Source organism: Pomacea canaliculata, linkage group LG3 (genome assembly GCF_003073045.1).
Source record: "Pomacea canaliculata isolate SZHN2017 linkage group LG3, ASM307304v1, whole genome shotgun sequence".
NCBI classification, from domain to species: domain Eukaryota; kingdom Metazoa; phylum Mollusca; class Gastropoda; order Architaenioglossa; family Ampullariidae; genus Pomacea; species Pomacea canaliculata.
Window position 1 is genome coordinate 7,164,177 of NC_037592.1, and position 16,756 is coordinate 7,180,932.

Here is a 16,756-nt window from a genome sequence, read left to right on the forward strand (position 1 = left end):
TCCTTGGAAGCCATCGTCTCCAAAGTTGGTAGTTCCACGCTAGACAACTGCACCAGGGCAATGGCTAGGCTAGACAGGGTCTGGCGCAGTCATAATATCTGGTTTACGATGAAGTAAAATCTGTATAAGTTTCGCGTAGTACCAGTCCCACTCTACGGATGTGACTCGTGGACTCCGCTTGCCAATAAAGACAGGAGAATCCAGACATTCAAGAATAAGTTCCTGTGAAGGCTGCTCCGATAAATATAAAAACCAATGACTTTGTACGGAGCACGGTCAATACACTAGAAGTACATCATGAACCACTGCTCCAACAGTCAAGCGGAATAAGCTGGTCTGGTTCAGCCATGTGACCCGGCACTATGCCCTTTAAAGTATAATAATAATGGATGAGCTTGTATAGTGCAGTATCCCAGCCAAATCCGGCCTCTCCACGCATTACAAACACAAAACACAAAATTCACGTGGTTCTATAAAGTTAACTATAAATGCCAGGGCGTTGTTCGGCCGGATGACGTACATTCATAGACCAAGATGTCAATGTGACAAATATGTTTTCATTGGTTTGGGGCAGAATACATCAATAACCAAACACGTCGAGTATTTTGGAGGGTGGTCGACGCCGCAGTAAACAGAGGAAAACTGTCTTACAAACTTGATGGGGTGGATTGATTATCCCTTGCGAGACTTACCATCACCCAAGACAGACGTGAGATGCGAGCCGCTTCTATCCAGGTGTTGGCTTCCAACAAGTACCACCCAAGGGATGAATTAACGAATGTTGTGTTTTTACATGAAAACGTTTATTGTCAACAATTAATGTTAGGGATATCAATTAGAGTGGGTTTTTATTTTTATTTTTGCGGGACTGAGAGTGCAGGTGAGCGAATGGCTCCAAGTAATGCTTCTCCGTCAAAGTGAGCGAAACACAGCATCCGTTCAGTCATTGGGAGTTTGTGGTGTGGCAGCTACCACTACTTCTGCACCGTTTCACTCAGCTCCTAGATTAAAGAAAGAAAGAAAACGCAAAAAGGGTGAATATGTAGAGAATACGCGAACAGTTGATCTCTTAAGTGTGCAGACGTCCCAAAGCCCATAAAGACTTAGAGATTACAGAAATTATAGAAGTCGGATTAAAATGTGAGCTGTGTGCGCATGCGTCAGCAGCTTTCCGGAAGCGAAATAAATTTTTTTCCCGAAGACGATAAAATAAACCATACCATTAAAAAAAAAATGAAACGGTCTTAAGACATGTCCTCCATCTTCGACGAAGATACATGGTCAATAATCCTTAATCAAAGAAGCCGATTTTTATTTACAGTGGTATGAACTCTTTCTTTCTTTCGCAACTTAATAATATGGCGGGGGTGTCATTGATTTGTTTTTTGTTTTTTTTTCTTTAAAGGTTGGGGAGGGACGCACTCTCATCTTTCGGCACAAGTGTTCCGAGCTCCAGGGTCCAGTCACGTCACACTAGTTTGTTTTCTATTGTAGTGGACATGCACTCGTACTCGGGTTTTTCTTTTTCATCGTTAGCCTCGAAGAATGGCAGATTTACTGTGCCTCATTTCAAGCATGAGTAGTTTTACTGTGTTTAGGATAGCTAAGGGTCTTTTTGGTGGGAGGGGAGGTGGAGGGTGGCCTTAGCAAACCGTTCATTTGTTGCTGGGCTGCACTCAACAGTACCTAGCTCTTCACACATTGAAGTGCCCGTAAAAAACCCATTCACCTTCGGTTAAATTTATAGCGGCTTTAATGTACAGAAGGGCGAAGATCTCGTGCAACTCACCTCTTGCTAAGTTATTTTCGTTCACCAGTTAGGATCGGAGGAAATCAAAATCATGTTTGTGTTTGTGTGTATGTGTGTGTGGATGGACCTCATAAAAGCTGTCTTTAGTGCATTTCTTTCCCCTGTCTTTCGTCGTTCCCTCCCACCTTTCTGTACAAACCACGTCCTTTCTTAGATATTAGCATCTCCAATCTCTTTCCCCCAAATAAATACACATTTTAAAAATAATAATATGATGATTACTGTAGTCGATATTTATACCTTGTGTGAACTTGTGCATAGTCATACATAAAAAAATCGTTTTTTTTTTCTAAAATAAACCGCTCAACCCTGCTTTCCAATAGCAGGGTGTACAGTCAGAGCTAAATCAAGCGACAATGATTGGCACCAGCAATAAATTGATAGTTTCACCTATAGCCGACATGTCATGTCAGCATTACACTCAGTATTAAAAAAAATTGGAACCGAATACAAGAGAACGAAAACCTCTTCCGTTCGAAAGATTTCGGTGCCAGTCGCTTGCATGTGACTGCTGTCGTCTGCTGCGTGGTTCATGCATTTCTTATGTATTTCGTGGAACCACATTCCATATATATATACTGGCAGCGAAGAGGCATTGGCTAACGATTTAGGGATAAAAATCGCGATGAGCAGACTAAAAGTTCTATTTTTTTTTAATCAAACGCCAAACTAAAGCAAATGCTGCAAGGTTTTTCACCTGCAAAATGCATTGAAGGTGGGCGTTTCCCAGTTTATCTATGAGATCAGGAAAGCCGACATTTTACTGCCGGGAGGGAGAAAGAAAAAAAAATGCACTCGAAAATGTCTTGGAAATCGTTAACATAGGTACAAAAGACAGCAACGAGATATATCTGTTTGAAGCATTTTAATTGACAGATCATGAGCTACAATAGCAATATGTTATGAAACACAATTTTTAAAGTTTTTGATTGACGATATTAACGAGATTCATAAAGGGGGTTGGGGAAGAGCACTGACTCCAGTTGCAGATGACAAATACATTGTATACAAATCATTTATTAAATATTACATATCAAGATGTCTTTTTTTCAGGGGCTTATACTTCATTTAGATGTACGAGTAAGAAAGAGTATTTAACTGGACAATGACAAACGTTTGACCAAGTTTGGCAAAGTTGTGAGTGAAGGTCTCAGGAAACCAGTGGTTTCGGAATGAACATTCGGGACATCAGGGTTTTGGTTAACAAGCTAAGTCCAAACTTGTTTTCCAGTCCGTTGGGACTTTAGGACTGTTCGGAGGTTCGGCACTTTGTTCTGTCAAGAACTCACGAAAAAATGTAGAAAAGACACAAGATTATCTGCTCTTGACAGTTCTATCGTATATGACACAAGATTGTTATCTTGACTAATACAATCCTTGAAAGAAGATTAGTCTCTGTGATGACTAGCTTTTGCGTAAATTTGTCTCTTTTTATTAATGACTAATGGTGTAAGATTTACTTTATCTAAACAGCTAATGACTTGGATTGCCTGTGCACTCTTAAAAAACAATGAAGTCAGGCTGATTCTTTTAAAATGTTTGGCTTTTCTAACAAGTAAAACACTTAAAATTTACATGGTTAGAAATTCACATAATGGTAGTCTTCGTTTTCTTTTTCTGCTGCTGCTTCTTCTGTTCCTCCTTCTCATCATTTAATCAGTTTCAGAAGATACAGATTCCTGCTACTGTTGTGCTCACCCCTGAATTACAAATATCGAAAAAGGCTGAGAATGCTGAAATTCTCTCTGAAAGATAACTGGCCTAGAGTCACATGCTGTCGCTAGAAGTTTACAAAAGATTAATAGTTTAATCAAGAGCATTTAAAGTTCAGTAATTGTACGTTAGAAGTTGCACGACATAACAGTCTTGAAGACGATTAAGGATAGCAGACACACGAGTGTACGCAGTTTCCGATAATTCGTACATCTTTTTCACAAGAAAGAAAAAAAAGAAACAAACACAAAACGCCATCGCATTTCAGTCGCATTTGGATCATTTGCATCAGTCTGGCATCATATTTAAGAAGTAAGACCATAAGACAAAAACAGTAATCATGGAAGGACGACGAAAAAGCGAGAGGACGAGGGGTTAGGGGAGAGAATGGGGTAGATGATAGCTTAAAGAATGCTTTTATTTTTGTAGGATATACATAAACAAATACAATGTTAAGAATGACCTTATTAGCTCCTGTATGTACAAAATATGTACAATGAGAATAATTCACACACACACACACACACATTTGCAACATGCACGTGCCTACATAGGTTAGAATAATATTTGTATACAGATGAGATGTAAAAACAATGTGTCAGTGTCTTAGAGACGTTGACTGAGAGAATGAAGGAGTTAGTATTCCATTTAGCAGCTGAGTGGGAAGAGGGAGAGAACTGAAGGATCTTTGTTTTTAATCAACGAAGATTTGTCTATCTGCTGCCCGCAAAATTACGTGACAACGTGACAGAGACGTATCAGCATCAACAACTGTGCCAGGACGTAATAGATTATTCTGGCAAAAACGTTAAGGTGTGGAGTTAATTGCCTTAGTGAGGGTTCAATACTGCATAGTGGAAACACTTGGTTTCTGTAGCAGCGTTCAGAAGAAAGAAAGAGGAAAGAAAGATGAACAAACCGTTGGTTACCAACAGAAAGGACCAGCATGGACTCATCAGCTGGTGCCAGTCAAAAGAATGTATGTATGAAATATGTGTACGTCGGTGAATACTGTTTTGTCTTTGATATATTGGATTTGTTTCTCGATATTTCCCACTGATAATTTGGCTAGATGGAGTTTATTAAAGTGTGTCGAGGTTATTGTACATAAAAAGGAATTATTTCTTGGCCATTTCTGAATGTAGAAAATGTTTCTGGCATGGTATGTAGGTACAAAACATATTGTAGCACCTAGCATTGCATGTAGGTAGAAAGCGTTTCGTGACATGGTATGTACATAGAAAAAAAGTATCTTTGAAAAATTTGTTAGGAATGGAGCAGTTATTGTAAATGAGACCCTTTTTAATACTGACGAAATTTTTTAAATAGAAATGTTTACTATTGTCTTTGGAAATAATTATTGAATATGATAGACAAAAAATGTTTAATACGGAATGTCGACATACAGTGATCTGTATAAACACATATGTAATGAAGCGACGACCTTAGTTAATTGTAAACATGAAAAAAAGTCAGAAAACAATTGGAGGTAATGAATAATCGAGATTTTGAGAAAGCCCACGTAATGAAAATACAGAAGACATCCTAGAAATGCGGACCAGAAGTCTTTGTTGTCGAGAAAATAAACGACATGCATCTTCGTGGTAGCTTCAGTCAAATTTTGCCGCCCCGATTATTACTGACACATTCCATGGCAAATGTAGCAATTGGTAGGGGATGTGGAAGTGTGTGTTTGTGTGTGTGTGTGAGAGAGAGAGACATCGTACGTCAAGGGAGAACATTCACATCAAGGCAGACAACTGGTCATCAGGCGCCGAGGGACTGACAACACACAATGCTGTAAATGCCGACGAGACAACGAAAACGGTCTCTTCTGACAGATTTCTTTTAAACATAATTATCCACAAAGGCATTATATCCATTATGCAGTCATTCTATGCTGTGTTCTTTCTGTATTCCAGGCAAAAGGAAGTTAACTGCCAAGCCTCCTCAAGTGATCAGAGTTCATCTCAGTAGCAAAGGGAGCTAAAACAAAAGGACTTGAATTTTTGGTGTGCGCTATTATGTAAGTGCATGGTGATACATAATTACTTTTACTGGTTAGTTTCTTTTATTAAAACGTGCTCTCATAAAATAACGAGACAGTACGAAATTACTTATTTTTTTTAAAGTTCATATTCTCACATAAAGCTAAAAGGAGAGGAAATGAATAATAATTATTTGCTATATGGAATTATTTTTACTCTCGACATTGTTTGTCTTAAAATTTATTGTTCTGAGACGCAATAGCGACAAGGGAAAGAATATTTATCACCGTCTTCTATTTTAAAAAAAATTGTTTGTTTTTATATATATACCTTCCAGAAGAAAGCACGGACGCTCTAACGAACAAATATCGTTTAAAGAAGATTAGAATGTTAAAAAAGCTTGCATTTAGATGTTTCCTTATTTTTTGAAATTCTTGACATTGGATAAAAATTTTGTATGGGAAACCAAATTCATGCAACATCTAAGTCTACCAGCTCAATATTGTCCTTATCTTTGCCGCAGGGTTGGGTCCGTCTCCCCAGAGCCGACATACAGCCCTGGGGGAACTTTTTGTGATCACTCGAGGAGGCTTGGTCTAGTCAGGAAACAAACGGTCGTATTTTAGTGTTGCGGATTTGTCTACGCCTGGTCATCAGCTCCATCAAAAGAAAGATGCTGATAACGAGGATTACGGCGAAAATGGCGGTGGAAAGGGAGATGATAACAGCCAGCAGAGGCATGCCCGACTCGTCGTCGTCGTAGTCGTAGAATTGGGTCATGGGGTCAGCCACTGCCCTCTGCAAGTCTCCGCTGCGCGGTGTCCTGGAGTTGACATCAGACGCGCATTGGGCCGACGTGTCCTCATCGATGCTGCCATCGCCATCGTCGTCCAACATGTTCTCGACCTCCTCGTCGATCAAGCCGTCGCAATCGTTGTCGATCCCGTCCCCAGACCCCCCTTCGCGATGATATCCTTGACGCACGCGCGGTACAGCTTCGCCAGCCTTGTCCTGCGGGTGCAAAGGTTGCCGAGACAGCGTCGAGGCGGAACTGCATGAAGCTGTCGTTGGCGCTGACACAGATGTCCGTCGTTCCCAGCGACGACACGTTAGAGGTCTGGTAGACATCCCACGACCTCTGACCCTCGAGGATGCCGACTTTCTGACCTTCTGCGGATTCCTGTCCCGGCGTGCAAGGCTGCGAGCCCCAGAATCGAGGGCAGGCCCGGACGCACGAGTTGGAACTGGGTTCCGCGTAACAGCGAAAATACTGTTCCAGCGGAGGTAGGAAGAAGGCATTGACAGATTTACTGGCTTCTTTGACACCAGTTGCGCCCTCTGTCGTGGCGGGAAGACATACTTCAGCGACCACGTGCACAAGCACGGGAAAGTCCAGGGAGGTCAGCCAGAAGTACCCACCTGCGGCTGATACGAGCGATGGCTGGACGATAGACAAACTTGTGTTGGCCGCCAGAAAGTAGCGAAACATCTCGACCTTGCCTCCGCCATCCCAGTGAAGTAAAATGGAAGTGTTTTCCTGACCTGAAAAAGAGAAAGTCGGATGTGTACTACACGCATTTCATGAAGTGTTACGTAGTCAACGTATGCAAAACACACAGACAAACACATAGACACACATTAGCAACGCGCAAGGTGTCACACATACACAGGAATGTGCAGGAACTTGTGCAGAGAGTAAATGAAGAGGGAAGAGATAAATAGAAGAGGCTTTACCTACAAAGAACTAGAAGGAAACAGAGAGGAGTAATACATAAACTAACGAATGAACGAGCGAATAAAAGACCAAATCAATTAAGATTAGAGAGAAAAAGCGAAAGAAAATAAAATAAAGAATAGAACGAAAGAAAGAAAGTAGAAAAATAAAAAATAACGAACTAAACGAAAAAAAAAAACAAACCCCACAACCAAACGAAAAAAAAACCCCAAACCAAAGTGGTAAAAATCTAACTAGAAAAGAAAGAAAGAAAGAAAAAAAAGTAAAAGACATAAAGAATGAAAAGAACAAAAGGCCAAATAAGCACACAAAAAAAAACCAACAAAAAAAACAACAACCAAAAACAGAAAAAGAAAAACAAGCTACCACAAAAAGACGAAACCAGCAAAATCAAGAAAGAAAGAACAGCTAAAAAAAGATAATTTATGAATGAAATATGAATAGTTTTAAAGTGTGAGATAGACTGGACCCCTAATCCCTCATACTCCGCCACCTTCCAATCTCCCAACCTTCGCGAGAAAAAAAAAAAAAAACAAAAAATAAAACACGCAAACTTCTAAGAAAGCAGTTACATCGAAACCTCTTCTAACTAGCTGACCTCTGCCCTTATCGGACCTTCTAAGCAAAGGCCCGAACTCAGCTGACAGTAGCAGATCGCATGTCCGTAAGACCCACGATCGATAACTCGTGTGGGCGGTAAATGGGAAGACAACTCGCGTGGTATTTCCGGAAAGTTCCGCATCGTAACGAGCTCCAGCAGGGCAGGAGCTAAGCCTTTAGTTTCGCAAACACGAGTCCCCCGTGATCCTCCTCACTCGCTGCCTCCAAGTCCCCCTGAGCCCAGTCTTTGCTGGACGCCCAGAAGATCCTCCCGTTCTCGCCCTAATTCCAGTGACTTGCTAGTCTTTGCCATGGGACTGTCTAACACCTTGTTTTACAATCGCTGATGACCTGCTCCAGGGATAGGCCAGAAGAGGTTTTCAGAAAGAGAGAATTGTCTTTGCTCTTTTTTTATGAAGGGTTCACAATGTTTGAAAGAAATAAACTCAGCTTTGGGCATCGTCTTCGCACGGGTTTCGAGAAACTTGATGACCTCAAGTCTCTTGGGTTGGATTTTGTCGCGGGTGGACAAAGCTCACACAGGACACTGAGCACACACAAGCTGGAAATGAGAATGAGACTTGAAGAATAAGATCTCTTTAAAAGGTTTCATCCTACCAGACTAGCTTCTGAACTTTTTGATCATCAGAAAAAAATGAGAAGAAAGAAACTCGACCAGCGTAGATGATGTTCCCATAGTTCACAATGGTCAAAGAAGCAAGCACTCAACGACCTGTCATCAATATAGACGAACCCGTCACGCCTCCCTGCATGTAAAGGGAAATGACTCTCAAGAGAAAAAAAGAAAGCAGTAAATTCGCAATAGCACATCATAGGCTGGCTGTATGCTGATGGGGTCATCTGACACCAAATTTTTACAGGATCAACTAGTCGACTCCATTCTAAGCTACGTTTATTGAGTTGTTTCCCTCTGCGTATCGCGTGATATGCACATGACGGCCATAACAGTTTTTATATCACAGGTTCTGCTCAGTTTGTTTTTCACAGGAAAGGCTAATCTGGTTTTAATCTCATTATTTATTAATAAGAGTACATTGGCTGGAACGTGTTGCCACCCATTTATTTTAGCGATATATTGAGTAAACTAACTGCCGTGGAACATAAAATAACCAGAATGAGTTCGCATTAATTCTTTTGCAAATGACCACAAAAATATATTTAAAATAATTTTTGTTTTTGTGTACGTAATGAGGAAGGTGGTAAAAGTAGACTCATACTTTTTAATGGCTTAAGTGTCCCTTCACGCAAACATAACAAATATTTTATGTGATATCATCGAAATGCCGTTTCGGTAAAGGCGAACTGAGCAACCGGTCGCTAACTGTCCTCCACGCATGTTTTGATGACGTAATATGTAACGGCTCAATACATTTCATGCCAAATTTTAGTTTCCTCCTCTCCCCAAACTCCATCACCCAGCCCAAACAAGTGGAAGGAAGTTGGGGTGGGGTGGAGTGGGTGGGGTGGATGTGGTGTGGAGAGAGAGAAAGTGCAGCAAGGAAGGGGAAACAAATGCCGATAGTCTCTAGACAAGAATCACGTGACAAGCTAAAAATAATGGCGTTGCAGAGTTTGCGGTGGCGGAGCACGCAAAAGCGCGCGCGAACCGGAAAAGAATTTAATTTCGTACTTGAATGACTCTGCGTGCGCACTCGGCAGGATAACTCACTAGGATCGGATTTTAAATTAAGTTGCCAGCGATTGTCTCCGGTCTCCCCCACCCCATGCACGGGAGGTAACCCTGAGCCTCGGCGGGAAGTTTTACGTTTCTTGACGCGCGTGAACCACAAACAACAAACAAACCAGTGACCGAGATGTGAGCATCGTCTTGGCTATGAAAGACCCATGATGCCTACTGTTGTCCTCAGATGACTGAAAGATGCAGACTATTGAAAGAAGAAGTAGGTTTGAAGCAAATAATAATAACATCATCATCATCATCATCATCATCATCATCATCATCATCATCTACAACATTTCTCATCGGTAAATTCGCTGCTAAAAAAAGGCAGCACAAAGAAGTAAAAATGGAAATTTACTGTGGTATGGAGATAGGATGGACAGAATTGACCATTCGGCTTTGTGTCCAAGAACTCAGGTACATGTATATATATATTTTTCGAGCTTCATTCCGTTAAAAAGTAATGTCATCATCAAGTGCATCATGTGACGATACTACAAGGTATGTAGCAGACCAAAACAATGACATCGTCCACATCATAAACCACCATCGATTCTCTGTCGAAGTTCTCTTTCTCGAGAAATAACAATAAGAAAAGGTAACAGAGGACAGGATGACGAGGACAAAGAAGGACGACAACTCGTTGTATTAAAGAAACCCTTCAGACCCTTGTTGTGACGTCCTTCCCGCCATCAGCCAGAGACATTTCAAGGTCCAACAAACATGAAACCAGACCGCACCACTTCTTGATGTGGTTCCTTGACAACGCAGTTAAACCCTAAATCTCGGAAGTCTGCTGCAGCTGCAGCTCTACAGTTAGAAAATAACTCCGTCTGGGGGAAAATCACGAACGATTGTGAACCCAGTTCACGTCCCGGTTGAAAAGCCACAGTGAGGCTGTCCAGTTTCAAGAGGTTAACAATGATGAATGTCCTACCACGCCTTCTCTCTCCCTCCATTCATCCTCCCTTCTCTCTCTCTCATTGACCTCGTGGATGCACTTGCCTAGAGGTATCTCACATCTTAAAAAAATTTAAAATAAACGGTGAACGGAAGAGGCAATGAAACCGCACACCCTTTCCATGTTACATCAAGCGATCCTTAAACAGAGAGAAAATCGATCCCTGATATCTCACAGTCGACATTTCCTTCAGTGATTTATCTGTTTACTATAAAAACCGGCTCGTGGAGCCTGTGGGTGAGGCTTAACGTCAAACAATGTATGCAAGGTGTCATGCAAAAGAGCAGTTCGTGCTGCGGTTATCAAAGTGCAGTTCCAACGGAAGCTTGTTAGAAATTCTCCTCTTCTCCGCCCGACACATAAAATTCCGATTTGTCTCATCCAACCCCTCCATAAGCATCCAGCCACCTCTTTATATGGCAGTTGAGTCCCGCTGTCTCTAAAACCGAGGAAAATGTCTTTTATCTTCATGTGCGTGAAAGGGATTCATTAATTTTCCAACTTGGTTCAAGCAATTCTCTAAATTAACATTTGATTGTCGCCATCCTCAGTTCCAGAAGCCCCTGTTTGGCTTTTTTGCCTTCCTTTACAAATATGGCGCTGCTTGCTGTATTTTCCGAGCTCTCTACAAGATGGTTGTTTTTGTGCAGCTGATGTCTTCACGACCTTTGCTCCAGCATACCTGTCTGACCTTTTGACTCCCGACCTTTCCAGTCGGCCTCTTTGATCTGGTAATGCTGACGTCCTCTCTGAACCATGTCCATCAGACTAGAGAGATTCGACAAAAGATTTTTTTTTTTCTCTTTCTCCAGGACCACTTTCTGAAATTCTCTACCTACGCCCCTTCAAATTATGAATTCCCTTACGAAAATGTCGTCTGGCCTAAAAACCCGTCTTTTTTCTGAAAGGAAAGCGAGCGAACTCTTTCACTCACTCCTCGCTTATTTCCCCTGTGTTCATGTTTGTCCACCGTGTCATCTTTATGTGCCTGTTTTTCTTCGGTTTTTCGCTGGCTTTGGTTTCGTCTGTTCGTTTTGTTTTATAAGTTTGAGTTCGCCTCCATCAGGTAAATATTCTCTCTGCGTCTAATATGTAAAGCTCAATTCAATTATACACATCGTCGTCATATAAATAAACATTACTAATTTATTTATGTCACGTGAATGTTTAAAGATCGATTTCCTAACTAATCGTTAAAACGCTCGTGCAGGCTATTCTTTGGAGATGAATTCTTCCGGATTCGAAGCCAGTGACTCTCTCAAAGGAAGGTGAAGATGGCGAAGATACATCACGTGGTCTGCCTTCTCCATCTTACTTAAGGGAGTCAGCATGCAAGCTCTAGTTTTCGTGCGAGGTAATAAAGAAACCACACTCTTTGCAGGCTTTCAAGCTACAGTCATGCAATCTTCAAACCACGTGCTCGGCAATACACGTAAAAGGCAAAATTCAGCAACACCATGCAATCCGCAACATTCACAGGGTGGTCTCAGCAATCTTCGCAAGAAACAATATTCAAACAAGGTGAGTAATCTTTGTTTCCACTGGCAGCACAGTGTGTTGTTTGTTTATATTGTGTGTGTTTATTTTTGTGTGTGTGTTTATTTTGTGTGTGTGTGTGCTTTGCGCGCGCCCTGACGTCAACAGATGAGAAAACGCATCAAGACAGATCGTTGCCTTCAAGGCCGCCTTCCCCCATCCCAGCTCCCCCCCTCTTTACTCAAAAGACAGAGTGTCCTGTCAATAAGATTGCTCCAACGAACAGCGAATGCGGATTGAGAGAGAGAGGGAAAAAAAAAGATAGCCGCACATTTCCTGACTCCATCACATGGCTGAGGGACAGCGTAATGCAGGACGACACATCAAAAGACGAGAGGAACAATACTCCCTTTACATCCGGGCGCCAGCAACGACAGATGAGACAACAGAAAGAACTTCTTTTAAAAAATAATGACAAAACATGTTACACATCAAGTCGCTAGGAGGCAGAAATTGCAGGTACACATTCTGTGAGTACAAAGACCGCAGAACAGTAAAACACACACAGAGGACATATTGACATAAGTCTTTGCATTGAAAAGTGTTTCGGGGGTGATTGTGGACAAATAAAGTGAACCTGTTTGCCGTATGTTAACCTGTTCCATGCTGCAGGTTGTCTGGCAAGCCTAGACATGTAGTAATCTAGTTTTTACTCTTTAATTTTGTTGTAAATATGTCTTTGAGGAAATCCCATTAGCGATGGCCGTCATTTTAATTTATATTATATCCGCAAGCCTCGTTTCGGAATGAAGGTGACGTTACTGGTGGTGGTTAACAGAAATAAACTGTATTGTTTCTCTTCCTCTAATGCTAGTCAACATGAAAAATTGTAATCTTGCAAGCCATTCAATACCGGAAAGAATGAGCGGTGTAAGATGTACAAATTCATCTTTACGTACGACACCTCACACTGCACATGCGCCGAGACCGTGGCATGACCCCTGGTGGATTCTGACCTCTGACCTGTTCGCAGGTTCTTCTTAAAGTATTAGATATAACTCCAAAAATAAGTAGTTAAAGACCATTATTTGATATCTCTTTCTCCAGTCTCCTTTGTGGACAGACCATAACTACAACAAATATTCCTATAGTGCGAATGATATTACAAAAAGCTACGAGAAGATTGGACATAAAGGAAAACGGTTTATGTAAAGTAGCTCTTGTTTTATGAAGTAAACCTGATGCGTGATTATAAGTGTAATGTCGTATTTATACCCACACATAAGCTTGTTAAGGATTCTCAGGACTCATCAATCTCTGTGTCATGATCCGAGATAAGAGAGATTGAATATTTCAGTGAGATAGCAAACGAGAGAGACAGAAAGGCAAAACAGACGATAGATATTTTGATATGTACATAGCCTTAGATGGTGAGAAAAACTAGTATTAAAACATGTATGAGAGAGAGAGCCTACACAGCCTGTGACAGGATATGTTCTTGTCAGAAACCAGCATTGTATTCCACAATTGTTTTCTTCGTCTTTCTCGCTGATTTCTTTCATCCATCCCCCTCCCACACACACACCGATGGGTGGAGGCTTTCTACATCCTGCCTAAATTTTCAACCAAACTCACGCTTAATTAGTAAATGTCAGAAAAAAAATCCCACCTGAGATGACGAGTTTGAGGACTTCATCTCACTCAGCAGTGGAAAGTAGAACTGCATGCCCAGCGAGGACACCGGAGGCACCATTTCTCCTGCAAGGATTGACGACTGTCCTGCCAAAGTCCCGTCACCATTGCCGGCGGAGGATTTTTGGGTAAAGTGTTCCACAGTGGACACTGCACCCGGAGACTGCGATGTGGACGACGACGACGATGAAGATGATGACGATGATGACGACGACGATGATGATGATTTTCGAACAAGCACGAAGACGCCCACAGGCTTGTCGGCTTGGAGGAAGATGGTGGCGTTGCGAGGTATGTCCAGGACAAGCGTCTGCAAAGACGATGCCAAGAAGTGTTCGGACACCTCGGGAAAACTCCGCGACCCCCAAGCATCAGCCACAACAGTCGTCGGATCGGCGGTTGTAGGAGCAGCAGTGAAGGCGTTTGCTGCAACGCCTTGCGACGTTGTGATTGTTATAGATGACTTCGTCGACAACGTCGTTGTAGCCGTCGTTGCGGACGTGGTGGAGCCGTTGGGGGAAACGCCCACGGTTTGGCTGCTTGAAGAAATGGTCGAGCTTGAACTGTTTGGAGCTGCAATGGCGCCGCTGTCGTCGACTCTGCTTGAGTTGCTGATGTCGATGGAGTAAGCCATGCTGCTGACATCACTCGTGTTCTGCCCACCACCACCACCATCAGCAGAAGCAGCTCCAGCATTGTCGCTGGTGCTGTTTGCCGAGGACTGTTGGGGAGCGTGTATTCTCGTTGGCTGGTCGGCGCAGTGGCGTTGAAAGCCTCTGATGAAGAATAGTAAACTACCTTGACTGTCGTGTTGACCACAGTGGAGAACACAATCACTGATGTCTCTGCGCAGTCAAAGACACGCAGGTCGGACACGAGGTAGGCAGTTCCGAGGTCATCCAAAGGAATCATGGTGATGATGTCACTTCCGTTGGACAGATGACCATGCACGGAAACCTCCACAGTACTTGAAAGTCTGTAGCCTGAACAGAAAGGACACTTTGTTACAAAGAAGCTGACTGAAGAAGCATATGAAACAAATTCAAACTTAAAAACGCTCTGTCGATCCTAATAAAGGATAACCAAGAGCTCGACATTTTTTTACATTTTATTTTATTTATTCACCTCATGGGGATATGGAGAAATTTTAACTACACACGAATTCGATGAAGAATAGAGCATAAATTTCTCAAAGCATATTCCGGGATTGTTTTATGACACAAAAGGAAGGAGGAATTTTATATTAATGTTTCTCTCTACACCACACCTTCATTTGTCGAAAAGACAAGAAGTGAACGTATTTTGAGTATGACTAAAGATGGAGTTGCTTGCTAGTGTAAGTAAACAGTGTTAGCCTCGGTTAAATAAAACAGACTGGAACAAAATGAGTTGCTAGCAAATGTTTAACTTCAGATAGTTTGAGTGTGCAGTATGTTTCCACAGAGATGGTGGTCAAACACAACAGTCATAAATTTTCGTAAATCTTTCATTTGAAGGAATTTTCAGGAGTAATATCAATACTCAATTTTATCATACATGCTGTCACCTCTTATGAGACTACTATTTGAACTGAATAACTGACGCAGGTCAAGAAGGTCATGACACGACAACATTTCCTCACGGTTATGTCCATCATCATCTGTGACAACAACAAGAAACACTCCAGAAACCCTGTCTTGGTAACAACACACCAGATCCTTCCACAACAGTTGGGGGAAGAAAGTCTGGATTGGTGGCAATGGGGTGGGGGTCAGAGTCTATTTTTACTCTTGACCACTTAAGTCGGGAGGTACTCCCTGAGGAAATTTACAGCTTCGTCCCAAATCAGCAATCAAGCGAGTTTACGTCTGCAGTGTAGATTGTGTTCACACATTTGGCGACGGATCAATGCGGACAGAACCGAGTCCTTCCGATGGCTTCCGAGTCGTGGTGACACTTCAGTGTCGGTCCGCCACAGTCCCAACTTTTTATTTCCGAGCACTGGTTCTCAGACTGTAGTTAATGAACAGTGAAAACGAAAGTTTCTCTCGGAGGTTAATTTAGTTCGGCTTTAAGTGGATGTTATTTTAGGAGTTCATGGTAGGCATTGGTGGAGGTCTTCTCGTGGGGATGGAGTGCAGGATGTCATTTTGTCAGGGTCAAAGGATTGTTGTGAGGCTGTGGGGTAGGATGGTATGTTGTCAGGGTCAGATGATTTATGGACGATAGTCTAGTAATAGCTGCCACATGCGCTACCAAAGTTAATATTTTTTGAAGTACGTCCGACAGAAAATTTAAAATAATGATCGGCTAAGGTATCCTCATTGCCAGCCAGCCACTCTGTGTCTGTCTGTCTGTCTGTCTGTCTGTCTGTCTGACACACACACTCTGCAGGTTCAGGTTAGAGACAGCCATGCATAAAACATAAATGTAGGTTAATGCACCTGTAATAAAAAGGACGTTGTCTATACTCATGGAAATGTTAACTCCGTAAACGATCATCATCCAGAAAGTTACAATATCAAACAAAAAAGCTTTTGGACGATGCTTCACAAAAAAACCAGCACAAAATGGTTTCATTAGTTCGGGAGATATCGTTCTCCTCAATTGCCCATCTACCATATGGCCATCATGATGTTATTTAATTTCTAAATATATTGCTCGATACCGCGGGAGCTTTCAGGATGAGCGAATACGCAAACAACCAGTAAAGCTTCTTATCTTCCTAATCACCGATTCGTTTACAATTATATAGAAAAGGAAGATAATGACTACAGTGGCACTGATAGAAATGGCCGCGTTCTTATTACATGCTTAGGGGAGCGTTTTGAAATTATGAAAGTTTAAAAACTAAATTAGATGAAAACAAAGATGTCTCTCTATTTTACGATTTTCATTTCATTAGCTTTCTTAATTTACAAAAATTGAAGATAAATTGAAAAGAGAACGCTCATAACTGAAGCAGCTGGAAGAAAATAAAAGTATTTGTCGCGCCGAAAACTACAGAAATATCCAATAAAACCAAACATTTTGCACCAGGGGGCACCCGCTGTTGTCTAATGAATCTCTTAATTAATCGTTCAATACTGCGATATTCAAA

General features: G+C 41.8%; 1 protein-coding gene across 1 annotated transcript in view; it reads right to left on the reverse strand.

Moving 5' to 3' along the window:
• Positions 1 to 2,660: 2,660 nt before the first annotated feature.
• LOC112560086 overlaps positions 2,661 to 16,756 on the reverse strand; it is a 62,992-nt gene continuing 48,896 nt past the window's right edge. Inside the window, exons 5-6 of the mRNA XM_025231658.1 lie at positions 13,655 to 14,660; positions 2,661 to 7,053 (exon numbers count right to left, since the gene is read on the reverse strand). Of these exons, the coding sequence (XP_025087443.1) occupies positions 14,131 to 14,660 (530 nt within the window). The 3' untranslated portion in view covers positions 2,661 to 7,053; positions 13,655 to 14,130. The remainder of the gene's footprint in view (positions 7,054 to 13,654; positions 14,661 to 16,756) is intronic.